This window comes from Ranitomeya variabilis, chromosome 7 (assembly GCF_051348905.1).
Source record: "Ranitomeya variabilis isolate aRanVar5 chromosome 7, aRanVar5.hap1, whole genome shotgun sequence".
NCBI lineage: Eukaryota > Metazoa > Chordata > Amphibia > Anura > Dendrobatidae > Ranitomeya > Ranitomeya variabilis.
The window spans coordinates 202,873,801-202,888,647 of NC_135238.1; the positions used below are offsets into that span (position 1 = coordinate 202,873,801).

The window sequence follows — 14,847 nt, forward strand, 5'->3', positions numbered from 1 at the left end:
TGCTTTTTTGCCTTTAGCGGAGTTTGCCCTCAATAATCGGGCCAGCTCTGCCACCTTGGTGTCTCCCTTTTTCTGTAATTCGGGGTTTCATCCTCGATTTTCTTCTGGTCAGGTGGAATCTTCGGATTGTCCTGGAGTGGATGCTGTGGTGGAGAGGTTGCATCAGATTTGGGGGCAGGTAGTGGACAATTTGAAGTTGTCCCAGGAGAAGACTCAGCTTTTTGCCAACCGCCGGCGTCGGGTTGGTCCTCGGCTTTGTGTTGGGGACTTGGTGTGGTTGTCTTCTCGTTTTGTCCCTATGAGGGTTTCTTCTCCCAAGTTTAAGCCTCGGTTCATCGGCCCGTACAAGATATTGGAGATTCTTAACCCTGTGTCCTTCCGTTTGGACCTCCCTGCATCTTTTTCTATTCATAATGTTTTTCATCGGTCATTATTGCGCAGGTATGAGGTACCGGTTGTGCCTTCCGTTGAGCCTCCTGCTCCGGTGTTGGTTGAGGGCGAGTTGGAGTACGTTGTGGAAAAAATCTTGGACTCCCGTGTTTCCAGATGGAAACTCCAGTATCTGGTCAAATGGAAGGGATACGGTCAGGAGGATAATTCTTGGGTGACTGCCTCTGATGTTCATGCCTCCGATTTGGTCCGTGCCTTTCATAGGGCTCATCCTGATCGCCCTGGTGGTTCTGGTGAGGGTTCGGTGCCCCCTCCTTGAGGGGGGGGTACTGTTGTGAAATTGGATTTTGGGCTCCCCCGGTGGCCACTGGTGGAATTGATCTGGTGTGCATCATCCCCTCTGTTCACCTGTTCCCATCAGGATGTGGGAGTCGCTATTTAACCTTGCTCCTCTGTCACTTCCATGCCGGTCAACATTGTAATCAGAAGCCTTTCTGTGCATGTTCCTGCTGCTAGACAACTTCCAGCTAAGTTGGACTTTAGTCCTTGTTTGTTTTTGCATTTTGTTCCAGTTCACAGCTGTAGTTTCGTTTCTGTGTCTGGAAAGCTCTTGTGATCTGAAATTGCCACTCTGATGTTATGAGTTAATACTAGAGTCTTAAAGTAATTTCAGGATGGTGTTTTGATAGTGTTTTTAGCTGACCATGAAAGTGTCCTTTCTGTCTTCCTGCTATTTAGTAAGCGGACCTCAATTTTGCTAAACCTATTTTCATACTACGTTTGTCATTTCATCTAAAATCACCGCCAATATTTGTGGGGGCCTCTGTCTGCCTTTCGGGGAATTTTCTCTAGAGGTGAGCCAGGACTATATTTTCCTCTGCCAGGATTAGTTAGTCCTCCGGCCGGCGCTGGGCGTCTAGGGATAAAACGCAGGCTACGCTACCCGGCTACTGTTAGTTGTGCGGCAGGTTTAGTTCATGGTCAGTTTAGTTTCCATCCTTCCAAGAGCTAGTTCTTATGTTTGCTGGGGCTATGTTCTCTTGCCATTGAGAACCATAACAGACTTGATGTATTGTGTTACGCCTACTGCAGGACCTGTGGAGGTGGTACATGACTCAAGGACCTGATATATTGTGTTACAACTACTGCAGGAACTGTGGAGGTGGTACATGACTCAAGGACCTGATGTATTGTGTTACACCTACAGCAGGAACTGTGGAGGTGGTACATGACTCAAGGACCTGATATATTGTGTTACGCCTGCTGCAGGAACTGTGGAGGTGGTACATGACTCAAGAACCTGATGTATTGTGTTACGCCTACTGCAGGAACTGTGGAGGTGGTACATGACTCAAGGACGTGTGTATTGTGTTACGTCTACTGCAGGTAATGTGGAGGTAGTACATGACTCAAGGACCTGATATATCATGCTATGCCTAATGCAGGAACTGTGGAGGTGGTACATGACTCAAGGACTTGATGTATTGTGTTACAACTACTGCAGGACCTGTGGAGGTGGTACATGAGTCAAGGACCTGATATATTGTGTTATTCCTACTGCAGGTAATGTGAAGATGGTACATGACTCAAGGACCTGATGTATTGTGTTATGCTTACTGCAGGACCTGTGGAGGTGGTTCATGACTCAAGGACCTGATATATTGTGCTCCGCCTACTGCAGGAGCTGTGGAGGTGGTACATGACTCAAGGACCTGATGTATTGTGTTACGCCTACTGCAGGTAATGTGGTAGTACATGACTCAAGGACCTGATGTATTGTGCTATGCCTAATGCAGGAACTGTGGAGGTGGTACATGACTCAAGGACTTGATGTATTGTGTTACGCCTACTGCAGGACCTGTGGAGGTGGTACATGACTCAAGGACCTGATGTATTGTGTTACACCTACAGCAGGAACTGTGGAGGTGGTACATGACTCAAGGACCTGATATATTGTGTTACGCCTGCTGCAGGAACTGTGGAGGTGGTACAGGACTCAAGGACCTGATGTATTGCGTTACGCCTACTGCAGGTAATGTGAAAGTGGTACATGACTCAAGGACCTGATGTATTGTTACGCCTACTGCAGGAACTGTGGACATGGTACATGACTCAAGAACCTGATGTATTGTGTTACGCCTACTGCAGGAACTGTGGAGGTGGTACATGGCTCAAGGACCTGTGTATTGTGTTACGTCTACTGCAGGATCTGTGGAGGTGGTACATGACTCAAGGACTTTATGTATTGTGTTACACCTACTGCAGGAACTGTGGAGGTGGTACATGACTTAAGGATTTGATATATTGTGTTACGCCTACTGCAGGTAATGTTGAGATGATACCTAACTCAAGGACCTGATGTATTGTTATGCCTACTGCAGGACCTGTGGAGGTGGTACATGACTCAAGGACCTGATGTATTGTGCTACGCCTACTGCAGGAGCTGAGGAGGTGGTACATGACTCAAGGACCTGATGTATTGTGTTACGCCTACTGCAGGACCTGTGGAGGTGGTACATGACTCAAGGACCTGATGTGTTGTGTTGCACCTACTGCAGGAACTGTGGAGGTGGTACATGACTCAAGGACCTGATGTATTGTGTTGCACCTACTGCAGGAACTGTGGAGGTGGTACATGACTCAAGGACCAGATATATTGTGTTACGCCTGCTGCGGGAACTGTGGAGGTGGTAAAGGACTCAAGGACCTGATGTATTATGTTACGCCTACTGCAGGTAATGTGGAAGTGGTACATGACTCAAGGACCTGATGTATTGTGTTACGCCTACTGCAGGAACTGTGGACTTGGTACATGACTCAAGAACCTGATGTATTGTGTTATGCCTACTGCAGGAACTGTGGAGGTGGTACATGACTCAAGGACCTGATGTATTGTGTTACGTCTACTGCAGGACCTGTGGAGGTGGTACATGACTCAAGGACTTTATGTATTGTGTTACGCCTACTGCAGGAAATGTGGAGGTTGTACATGACTCAAGGACCTGATATATTGTGTTACGCCTACTGCAGGTAATGTGGAGGTGGTACATGACTCAATGACCTGATGTATTGTGTTATGCCTACTGCAGGACCTGTGGAAGTGGTACATGACTTAAGGACCTGATGCACTGTGTTAAGCCTACTGCAGGAGCTGTGGAGGTGGTACATGACTCAAGGACCTGATGTATTGTGTTACGCCTACTGCAGGTAATGTGGAAGTAGGACATGACTCAAGAACCTGATGTAGTGTGTTATGCCTACTGCAGGAACTGTGGAGGTGGTACATGACTCAAGGACTTGACGTATTGTGTTATGCCTACTGCAGGACCCGTGGAGGTGGTACGTGACTCAAGGACCTGATGAATTGTGTTATGCCTACTATAGGAACTGTGGAGGTGGTACATGACTCAAGGACCTGATGTATTGTGCTCTGCCTAATGCAGGAACTGTGGAGGTGGAACATGACTCAAGGACTTGATGTATTGTGTTATGCCTACTGCAGGAACTGTGGAGGTGGTACATGACTCAAGGACCTGATGCATTGTGTTACACCTACTGCAGGAACTGTGGAGGTGGTACATGACTCAAGGACCTGATATACTGTGTAACGCCTGCTGCAGGAACTGTGAACGTGGCACATGACTCAAGGACCTGATGTATTGTGTTACGCCTAATGCAGGTAATGTGGAAGTGGTACATGACTCAAGGACCTGATGTATTGTGTTACGCCTACTGCATTAACTGTGGACATGGTATATGACTCAAGGACCCGATGTATCGTGTTACACCTACTGCAGGAACTGTGGAGGTGGTACATGACTCAAGGACCTGATGTATTGTTACGCCTACTGCAGGAACTGTGGACGTGGTACATGACTCAAGAACCTGATGTATTGTGTTACGCCTACTGCAGGAACTGTGGAGGTGGTACATGGCTCAAGGACCTGTGTATTGTGTTACGTCTACTGCAGGATCTGTGGAGGTGGTACATGACTCAAGGACTTTATGTATTGTGTTACACCTACTGCAGGAACTGTGGAGGTGGTACATGACTTAAGGATTTGATATATTGTGTTACGCCTACTGCAGGTAATGTTGAGATGATACCTAACTCAAGGACCTGATGTATTGTTATGCCTACTGCAGGACCTGTGGAGGTGGTACATGACTCAAGGACCTGATGTATTGTGCTACGCCTACTGCAGGAGCTGAGGAGGTGGTACATGACTCAAGGACCTGATGTATTGTGTTACGCCTACTGCAGGACCTGTGGAGGTGGTACATGACTCAAGGACCTGATGTGTTGTGTTGCACCTACTGCAGGAACTGTGGAGGTGGTACATGACTCAAGGACCTGATGTATTGTGTTGCACCTACTGCAGGAACTGTGGAGGTGGTACATGACTCAGGGACCAGATATATTGTGTTACGCCTGCTGCGGGAACTGTGGAGGTGGTAAAGGACTCAAGGACCTGATGTATTATGTTACGCCTACTGCAGGTAATGTGGAAGTGGTACATGACTCAAGGACCTGATGTATTGTGTTACGCCTACTGCAGGAACTGTGGACTTGGTACATGACTCAAGAACCTGATGTATTGTGTTATGCCTACTGCAGGAACTGTGGAGGTGGTACATGACTCAAGGACCTGATGTATTGTGTTACGTCTACTGCAGGACCTGTGGAGGTGGTACATGACTCAAGGACCTGATGTATTGTGTTACACCTACTGCAGGAACTGTGGACTTGGTACATGACTCAAGAACCTGATGTATTGTGTTATGCCTACTGCAGGAACTGTGGAGGTGGTACATGACTCAAGGACCTGATGTATTGTGTTACGTCTACTGCAGGACCTGTGGAGGTGGTACATGACTCAAGGACTTTATGTATTGTGTTACGCCTACTGCAGGAAATGTGGAGGTTGTACATGACTCAAGGACCTGATATATTGTGTTACGCCTACTGCAGGTAATGTGGAGGTGGTACATGACTCAATGACCTGATGTATTGTGTTATGCCTACTGCAGGACCTGTGGAAGTGGTACATGACTTAAGGACCTGATGCACTGTGTTAAGCCTACTGCAGGAGCTGTGGAGGTGGTACATGACCCAAGGACCTGATGTATTGTGTTACGCCTACTGCAGGTAATGTGGAAGTAGGACATGACTCAAGAACCTGATGTATTGTGTTATGCCTACTGCAGGAACTGTGGAGGTGGTACATGACTCAAGGACTTGACGTATTGTGTTATGCCTACTGCAGGACCCGTGGAGGTGGTACGTGACTCAAGGACCTGATGAATTGTGTTATGCCTACTATAGGAACTGTGGAGGTGGTACATGACTCAAGGACCTGATGTATTGTGCTCTGCCTAATGCAGGAACTGTGGAGGTGGAACATGACTCAAGGACTTGATGTATTGTGTTATGCCTACTGCAGGAACTGTGGAGGTGGTACATGACTCAAGGACCTGATGCATTGTGTTACACCTACTGCAGGAACTGTGGAGGTGGTACATGACTCAAGGACCTGATATACTGTGTAACGCCTGCTGCAGGAACTGTGAACGTGGCACATGACTCAAGGACAAGATGTATTGTGTTACGCCTAATGCAGGTAATGTGGAAGTGGTACATGACTCAAGGACCTGATGTATTGTGTTACGCCTACTGCATTAACTGTGGACATGGTTTATGACTCAAGGACCCGATGTATCGTGTTACACCTACTGCAGGAACTGTGGAGGTGGTACATGACTCAAGGACCTGATGTATTGTGTTACATTTTATTTATTTTTACTTCTCTATGTTGCAGAGATATTGTCTTTTCGAGTTTAGGTTATAATTTATGAGAAGCTGAATTGGTCAGTTACTTTTGCCCCTGCGTAAGTAACATTGACCAATCATAAGCTGAAGGTATCGTAAAAAGAATAAAATTAAACTTCCCCACATGGTTAGAAGAACATCCCTTCTCCTGTGAAATGTGATGATGGACAATTCTGTTTTTAGCCCTGATCTATGCAGCTACTGTGTAGCGTACAGCAGAGCTGAGAGTCATTACAAACACATCCAGATTTAATTTTACTGCAGTCATTGTGGGAAGGGTGTACAGCTGAGTTGACTGTCATTACAAACACCTATTGCAGCTGCAGCTCTCTTCTTAGTGCTGTCAGTTCTGCTGTACTCCCATCCTCAACACTGATTGTCCTGAGGTAAAAGATGGAGGTGTTTGTAATGATATTCAGCTTATCTGTGTCCTCCTTCCCCCACACTCACTGCTTTGAGATGAAAACTGGAGGTGTTCGTAATGACACTCAGCTCTGCTGTACTCTGCACATGTTGGCTTATCATAATTTATAGCCTAAACTTTAGAAGCAAATCTTTTGGCAACGGCGATAATAAATTAAAAAATAAAACCAACTTTTTTTCATCTCTATCATCTTTATTCCATAATGTAGCCAATTTCACATAATAAAACTGGTGATAGGTCCTCTTCAAAGAGAAAGTAAACATTTCACATATTTTTTATATTTTTCTGAAAATTTACCTGCCTATGGATTGGTTCTGAGTAGTGATGAGCGAGTATACTCGTTGCTCGGGTTTTCCAGAGCACGCTCGGGTGATCTCCGAGTATTTGTTAGTGTTCGGAGATTAAGTTTTCAGCATCGCAGCTGAATGATTTACAGCTATTAGCCAGCTTGATTACATGTGATGACTCTCTAGCAACCCCCACATGTACTCAGCCTGGCTAATAGCTGTAAATCATTCAGCTGAGGTGATGAAAACTTCATCTCCGAACACTAACAAATACTCGGAGGTCACCCGAGCATGCTCTGGAAAACCCGAGCAAAGAGTATACTCGCTCATCACTAGTTTTGAGACCCCACAGATCACTCAGAAGATAGCTGAAAAGTGCTCAGCTTATGAAATAGGAGCGCACAGTGGGTGTAATAGAAAGCCAAAGCAATCTACTGTTAGCATGGAAAATTTACCTTCAGTTATTTTTACCTATAGAATTCTGTGTACATGTATTGCCTTTCATTATAGGAGATATTATTACATCAGTGCACTAATAATATCTTGCATATATTAGTAACTTGTGATATATCATAGTGACATGCAGAGATTAATTGTCCAAGAGGTTAAAATCTAATTTTGGTTCCCCCAACACAAATGCAAACTAAAGCATTAAACTACCCCATTCACTCCTATTGATTCAGAAAATGGAATTATTTGTTTGGTTTGTTCCCTTCATCTGCTAACATTTTACAGTCAAGTGGATTGGAGATTTGCGCATATGCGGCCACCTATCCATTCCTATCATCAAGAGACAGGTCCATATTATCACAATAGATGCAGGTCCCAGGGATAGGACTTACATCTATCACACTTGTGGGTATGCCATAAAAGTTCAAGATATGAAAACCCCTTTCTTGTCGCCCATTTCAACCAGGAAGAAGCAACTCCCATCAGCCCATAACTATGTGGTGACATTATAATTATATGATATAATTGTATGAAGTACTATGTGAGGCCATTATACTGTATGGAGGACTATATGGGGCCCATCATTATGTGGGGACATTATACTGTATGAAGGGCTATGTGGGGCCATTATACTATATATGGAGGATTATGTGGGGCCATTATATTGTATGGAGGACTATATTGGGCCATTATACTGTATGGAGGACTATGTGGGGCCCATTAATCTGTATGGAGGACTATGCAGGGCCCATTGTCCCACGAAAAAAATGCAACCTTAAATTTGTTTCCATGTTTCATAATTATATTTCATGATAAGGAAAAACTTCATCAATTGTAGACATTTTTTTTTAAATAAATATCAAGGTTGGCCCGCGACTTTGTCCAAGTTTTTGGCTCTCTGTGTATTTGAGTTTGACATCCGTGTTCTAGAACATAATGGTTCCAGTCCAGATAAATGAATAGTCTGGTATTCAGGTACAGTGTGTAGTATTTCCATGGAAAGGGAACATTAAAACTTCAAACACACACACTTTCTATATACAGACATTTTCTTTTCAGGAAATTGAGGAAGAACAAGCCTTTCATTTGTTTGTTTTAGAAAAGTCAGACAAAGGGCAACACTATGAAATAAGCTCAACTATTGGCACGAACAGACAACACAGAGAAGCCGTTTCTCTACAGTCAAAAGTCTCCCAAAAATAGTACTAAGCTAAAACAATACACGGTGTAATACAATATATAAACTCAACCTTGAGTAATAAAACTAAAATATACACAGAGAAAATATTCTCAATTTGCTACTTTGGAAACCAACTAGTACCATGGTAGAAGTTTCTCAGATTATTCATTCTAGAAATTGGATAGTCACAGTAACACCTTGCTATCATAACATGGAAGGACTAGAAATCATGGAAATTGTAATGCGTTGAACACCACATCAAACAGGGATCTAAAGAAATAAAGGGGGAAGCCATCACTGCTAGTCAGGAGAAGGAGCCTCAAAATATGGTTGTTCCCACTCAGAAGGATGATACAACCATGACGTGCATAGTCAGCCATTTATCTGACTGGAAGCTGTGTAATTATACCTTTCCATTTCCTTAAAGGCCAAAATACTGGACTCTGCCCAGTTAATGTCTTCAGATCTGTAGACTTAAATCGAGAGGAAGGAAGCAAGTGCGACCTGCACGCCATCCAACTCCTGTTCATCAGCATGGTTCCCAACCGTTGGAGCTACACAAATCTGACAGTTACCCCTAGAGTTGAGCAAAAAGATTTGTAGAACCCTAGTCCAGTGTCCACATCATGACATCTTGGGGGCTTAGTAACGAGAAGAGGCGTTAAGGACACCAATATTCAAGTGCTGGATGAGGAGGTTTGCACGACCCTACCTGAGATGCCATGGAACATAAATCTGGACTATGGACCATTGTCCTGCAAATCTTTTTGCTCACAGGCCAGTGATCTGTGGTGATTATTGTAAAAGCAGTTAAAACTTAGCACATGAACGAAAATGAATTGTTTCATCTGTTACCTTTAGCAACGTCAGTTGCCCAAGCCATAATGTGTTCCATGTCCATGTCTTCACTTCTGTTGCTATTGATGTAGTCGTATAAAGATCCACCACCAGCATATTCTGAAATGAGAGGAGAGCAATTTCAGAGAAAACAAAAAGATTACAGATAATCTTATGTATCTACTTTTGACAAATTACCTTATCGTCTAATGCCTCCTTGTCAGCCTTACATCTTTACAAAGAACATGTCAAAGTTTCTTGAAAGGGGTTGTACCATAAACACGGTATTCATAAGATGCAGGATAAATGTACGATCATTGGAGTTCCGAATGCTCAGACCCCCCACTAATGTAAAAAATCAGGGACCCCAAGCTGTAAGTGTGACTAGAACTATAATATGCATGTGGGACCACCACTACCATAGGCAGTGAATTAAGCTGTGGTCGCACATGCTCACTACTGCTCTATTTATGTAAAGGACTTAGGGTCCCAAATGCTCCTGGGGGTCTCACTAGCCAAACTCCTAGTAATCATATTCATCACCTTTCCATATCTTTTTTTTTTTTTATGATTTGACAGAAGATCATTTAGAGAAAAAATTGTTAGAACTTAGCAAGGGCACAAAATACCCATAATAATGATTTCACTCACAAAGTATGAAGAGCACATAATAAAATCTTTAGCCGCCCCTAAACATTAGAATGGACACTTATTTTGTATGGATCCTGAGAAGATCCACTATGTAAGAGAGCTTGCAAATTCTTGCCTGTCGAGTTAAATTATTGTTTTTCTGTCCAATTTGATGTTTAGTCTAAAACAGTGTTTCCAAACCTCCAGTCCTTACAGCTCCTAACATGTCAGGCTTTCAGGATTTCCTTAGTATTACACATGTGATAGAAGTATCATCAAGGCATCATGAATTTTCTCACCTGTGGAATACTAAGGAAATCCTGAAAACATGACTTGTTGGGGGATGTGAGCACTGAAGTTTGGGAAAGACTGGTCTAAAACAACCTCATTGTTTCGTGAGCACCCGTCCTGCTACCTTTGCTGGACTACTTCACCTACCAGTAGTGGCTGACAAGTCTGGAACAAGACAGGAGAACCAGGATACGGGGTGGACAAGCCTGCACGCTAGGACAGGTTCTATTAGGTGGTACTCTGCGATTTCCGTAGTTGCGGCTCCATCATGAGACAGAAACGAGAGCTACCTAAATGGTCTTACCGACTGTAATGAAGCCAGTTGGGTTTCTGGGTCTTGTTACACTATTTTGTCCAGTATTTTGGTAGAATTTGCTATAAAAAGGCTCCAAATGGAGTTTCCAGTGCAGATATGAACAAAGACTTATGGTAAGTTGCCTGGAAAGCTGACAAAGAAGCATAGAATAAGGAGAAACACAATCTTCACAAAAAAATTAGAGATGACTTTTGGATATGAAGGAATCTTCATTTTGTTACTATTTCTGACAACTCATGTTTGAGAAGTCGTCTTTCATGACCAGTTGCCAAGTCTTCAATAAAAACAATTTAATAATCCCAGCAAGCAGTAAATTTGATACGTTGTATATTCTGGACCAGTCCCAGAATTGTCCAGTATATGTGTACTACACATGGTTGCAGACGAGCCATCAAAGGTAATTTCACTTTACTTTTGGAAAGCAGAATGAATATTGAAAAATCAATTTAATGAGTAGTTAAACAGTGTATTCTGTACACAGATCGGACTGCAAAGAACAGTAATATTTTAATAGTTTCCATCGAAAAGCAATCAGATTTTTGTTCTTAACCAGCACTGAAAAATATATAGAAAGGATTGTTTTTTTACTCCTTTTTGCAAGTATTAACAAGTTTGTACTAATATAGTTGCTGAACTCTTCCAAGTGGTGACTGAAGAAAAGCTATTTATTGCCTTTCCATGGGGGTGTGTGGAAGATTTATTAAGTACAAAATTTCTGGCAGAAAAAAAATGCTAAATTTGGCTTACATTGCTGCTTTGTCATTTTTTTTAAATGTTATGAGACTCTTTCCAACTTTTCCCAAAAATCTAGGCAGGACTTATTGGGAAGGGGAATAGCCAACCACTGCCTTTTCTATAAAGTACAGTACAAATTGGCATACATTTTAGCAGAAACCTACGGTTGCTCGTAGCTGACGTAGCTTTGTGGTGCACTGATAGCCCAAGATGCACCAAATGTATCTCAATAACATTGATGGACCTTAGCATAATGGATTTGTTGTTTCAGATTGGCATATGAAACTCCAGCAGGATTGCCAACCACCCGGAAATCCCGGGACAGTCTGTAAAAACTGGTTACTTTTTTGCCCTGTCTGTAAAAAAAAAAAATTTAGATATTTTATATCGATATAGATATACCATAGATATCTGTCTATCTATAAATATATCCATATCTATCTCTATAGATATATTCATAGATACATGATAGCAAGGCCGATGTTTATTAATGAATAATATTGTATGTTTTATTTTAAAAAAATGGGGGGAAAAAAGGCGTGGGTTCCCGCGCAATTTTCTGCGCCAGAGGGGGAAAGCCGACGGCTGGGGGCATTATATTTGTAGCCTGGGAATGGGGTAATACTCATGGATCTTCCCAGGCTATGAATATCTGCATAGCCTTTACTGGCTATTAAAATAGGGGGACCTCCCCAAAAAATGACATGAGGTCCCCCTATATTTTGTAGCCAGAAAGGCTACGCAGACAGATGCGGGCTGATATTCATAGCCTAGAGAGGGGCCATGGTTATTGTCCCCCCACCCCCGGCGACAAATACCAGCTCCCAGCCACCCCAGAAATGGCGCATCTGTAAGATGCCAGCACTTAGCCCCTCTCTTCCCACTCCCTTGTAGCAGTGGGATATGGGGTAATAAGGGGTTAATGTCACCTTTGTATTGTAAGGTGACATTAAGCCCAGTTAATAATGGAGAGGCGTCAATAAGACACCTATCCATTATTAATCCTATAGTAGTTAAACAATTAAAAAAAAGACACAGCCAGAAAAAAGTATTTTAATATTCTTAATTTCACCACACTTACCATACTCGATCGCCTGCAAAAAAATTAAAAATAATAAACCAACCGTATACTCCCTGTCCGACGCAGCCCAATTAATAACGAGTGTCCCACGACGATCTCCCCTATAGAACAGTGACATCGGGTGATGTCACTGCTCTATAGGGCCTCCAGTGACACACTGACAGGAGACAATGGCTCCTGCAGTGCATCACTGAAGAGGTTACTGTAGCTCAGGATCTCACTTTATGGCAAAGCTGCGTGGGAATTTTCCCACACAGCAGTGCCGCAAGTGAGAGTAAGAACTATTTCTCACAGCGGCGGAGGGATACAGTGCGGAATGATACCTTCCGTCATTGTATCTTAGAGCCCCTGGAGAGCGGTCGCATCAGCTGATGTGGCAGCTCTCCACGGGACACTCGTATTAATTGGATTTCTGCGGATCAGAGAATATATTGTTTATTTTAATATTTTTTACAGGTGAGCAATGGCTTTGGGGATCAAGGTGATGGTGAGTATGTACTCTATGTTGCATGTACTGCATGAACTGTATGTATGTACTGTATGTCTATATGTATGTTGTATGTACTGTATGTATGTACTGTATGTTGTATGTACTGTATGCATGTTGTATGTTCTGTATGTTGTATGTACTGTATGCATGTTGTATGTTCTGTATGTATGTACTGTATGTTGTATGTTCTATATGTTGTATGTACTGTATGTTGTATGTTCTGTATGTATGTACTGTATGTTGCATGTTCTGTATGTTGTATGTACTGTATGTATGTACTGTATGTTGTATGTTCTGTATGTATGTACTGTATGTTGTATGTACTGTATGCATGTACTGTATGTTGTATGTTCTGCATGTATGTACTGTATGTTGTATGTACTGTATGTATGTACTGTATGTTATGTTCTGTATGTATGTACTGTATGTTGTATGTTCTGTATGTTGTATGCACTGTATTTTGTATGTTGTATGTTCTGTATATGTGTGTATTTGTTTTTGAAGGGACTATACTGTCCCATCATCCGGCTACCTGTGACTGTAGCAGGCATAGCCAGATGGGACTAGTAGTCCCATCGGACGATGCCTGCCTACATACAGACCCACACACACACAGCCCCGCACAAACCCACGCACAGACACACACAGCCCCGCGATCCCCACAGACCCCCTCGATCGCCGCACAGCCCCGCAATCTCCGCACAGCCCCGCGATCCCTGCAGACCACTGCGATCGCCGCACAGCCCCGTGATCCCCGCAGAGCCCCGCGATCCCCGCAGACCCCCGCGATCACCGCACATCCCCGCGATCCCCGCACAGCCCCGCGAACCCTGCACACACACACAGCCCCGCAGACACACACAAACACCCGCACACAGACACGCACATCTTCCCCACACACACACACAGTCTCCGCCCACACACTCTTCCCCCTCCCGATCTGCAGCATTTCTCGCACCCAACTCTGCAGAAAAACCGCAGATCCTGCGGTTTTGCTGCAGATTTGACAGAATCAATGCAAGTCAATGGGTGCAGAAACGCTGCAGATCCGCAAAAAGAATTGACATGGTCCTTTTTTTGAATCTGCTGCGTTTTCAGTTCACCATTAGCACAGCATTTTTTTCCCCATTGATTTACATTGTACTGTAAATCACTTGCGGATCTGCAGCGTTTCCGCGCGGAAAGAAACGCTGTGGATCCGCAGGAAATCCACAACGTGTGCACATAGCCTTAATGTAGCTGATCTCTTCATACCAGAATTATGGGCTGTAGACATGTTTCACATATAATCTTAATGATTTATCATGGTTTTCCAATGTGTCTGTAAATGCTCTGTTCATGATTTTTTCATAGGCTGTCTAGAAAAAAGAAAAAAAAGGTCAAGTTTACAACCCTGATCACCATTCTAAGTTAGTTGCTCCCTTTGTCTACGCAGAAGATGTTAAGCTGTTTAGCCAAAAAATGGGAAAAACAATAATAAAGACAAAGGACCAAGATGGCTACTTCAACTATGATCTCAGAGAAATAAATAAATAAGCAAAGTTAGGTGGCCTGTTGCTAAGCTATCAAACTGGGCTCTGCTGTATTAAACGTCAAGTGTGCTATCCACCACATGCAGCTCTACTGTTCCATGCTGCTCCAGGAGCTGCCCAGTATTTCCAGCTCTACTTCTCCGTGCTGCTGCAGGTGCTGCCCAGAATTTCCAGCTCTAATATTCCACGCTGCTCCATGCGCTGCCCAGCATTTCCAGCTCTACTGTTCCATTATGCTGCAGGTGCTGCCCAGTATTTCCAGCTCTACTTCTCCATGCTGCTGCAGGTGCTGACCAGAATTTCCAGCTCTACTGTTTCATTCTGTTTTTGGTGCTGCACAGCATTTCCAGCCCTACTGTTCCATGCTGCTACAG

General features: G+C 43.6%; 1 protein-coding gene across 3 annotated transcripts in view; it reads right to left on the minus strand.

Annotated features, from left to right (window-relative positions):
* The window catches only part of MAP3K20 (mitogen-activated protein kinase kinase kinase 20), a 204,536-nt gene that overhangs the window by 117,278 nt on the left and 72,411 nt on the right, over positions 1–14,847 (minus strand). For all 3 annotated transcript variants that reach the window (XM_077272676.1, XM_077272677.1, XM_077272679.1), the window contains exon 4: positions 9,417–9,518. In XM_077272676.1, the coding sequence (XP_077128791.1) occupies positions 9,417–9,518 (102 nt within the window). The remainder of the gene's footprint in view (positions 1–9,416; positions 9,519–14,847) is intronic.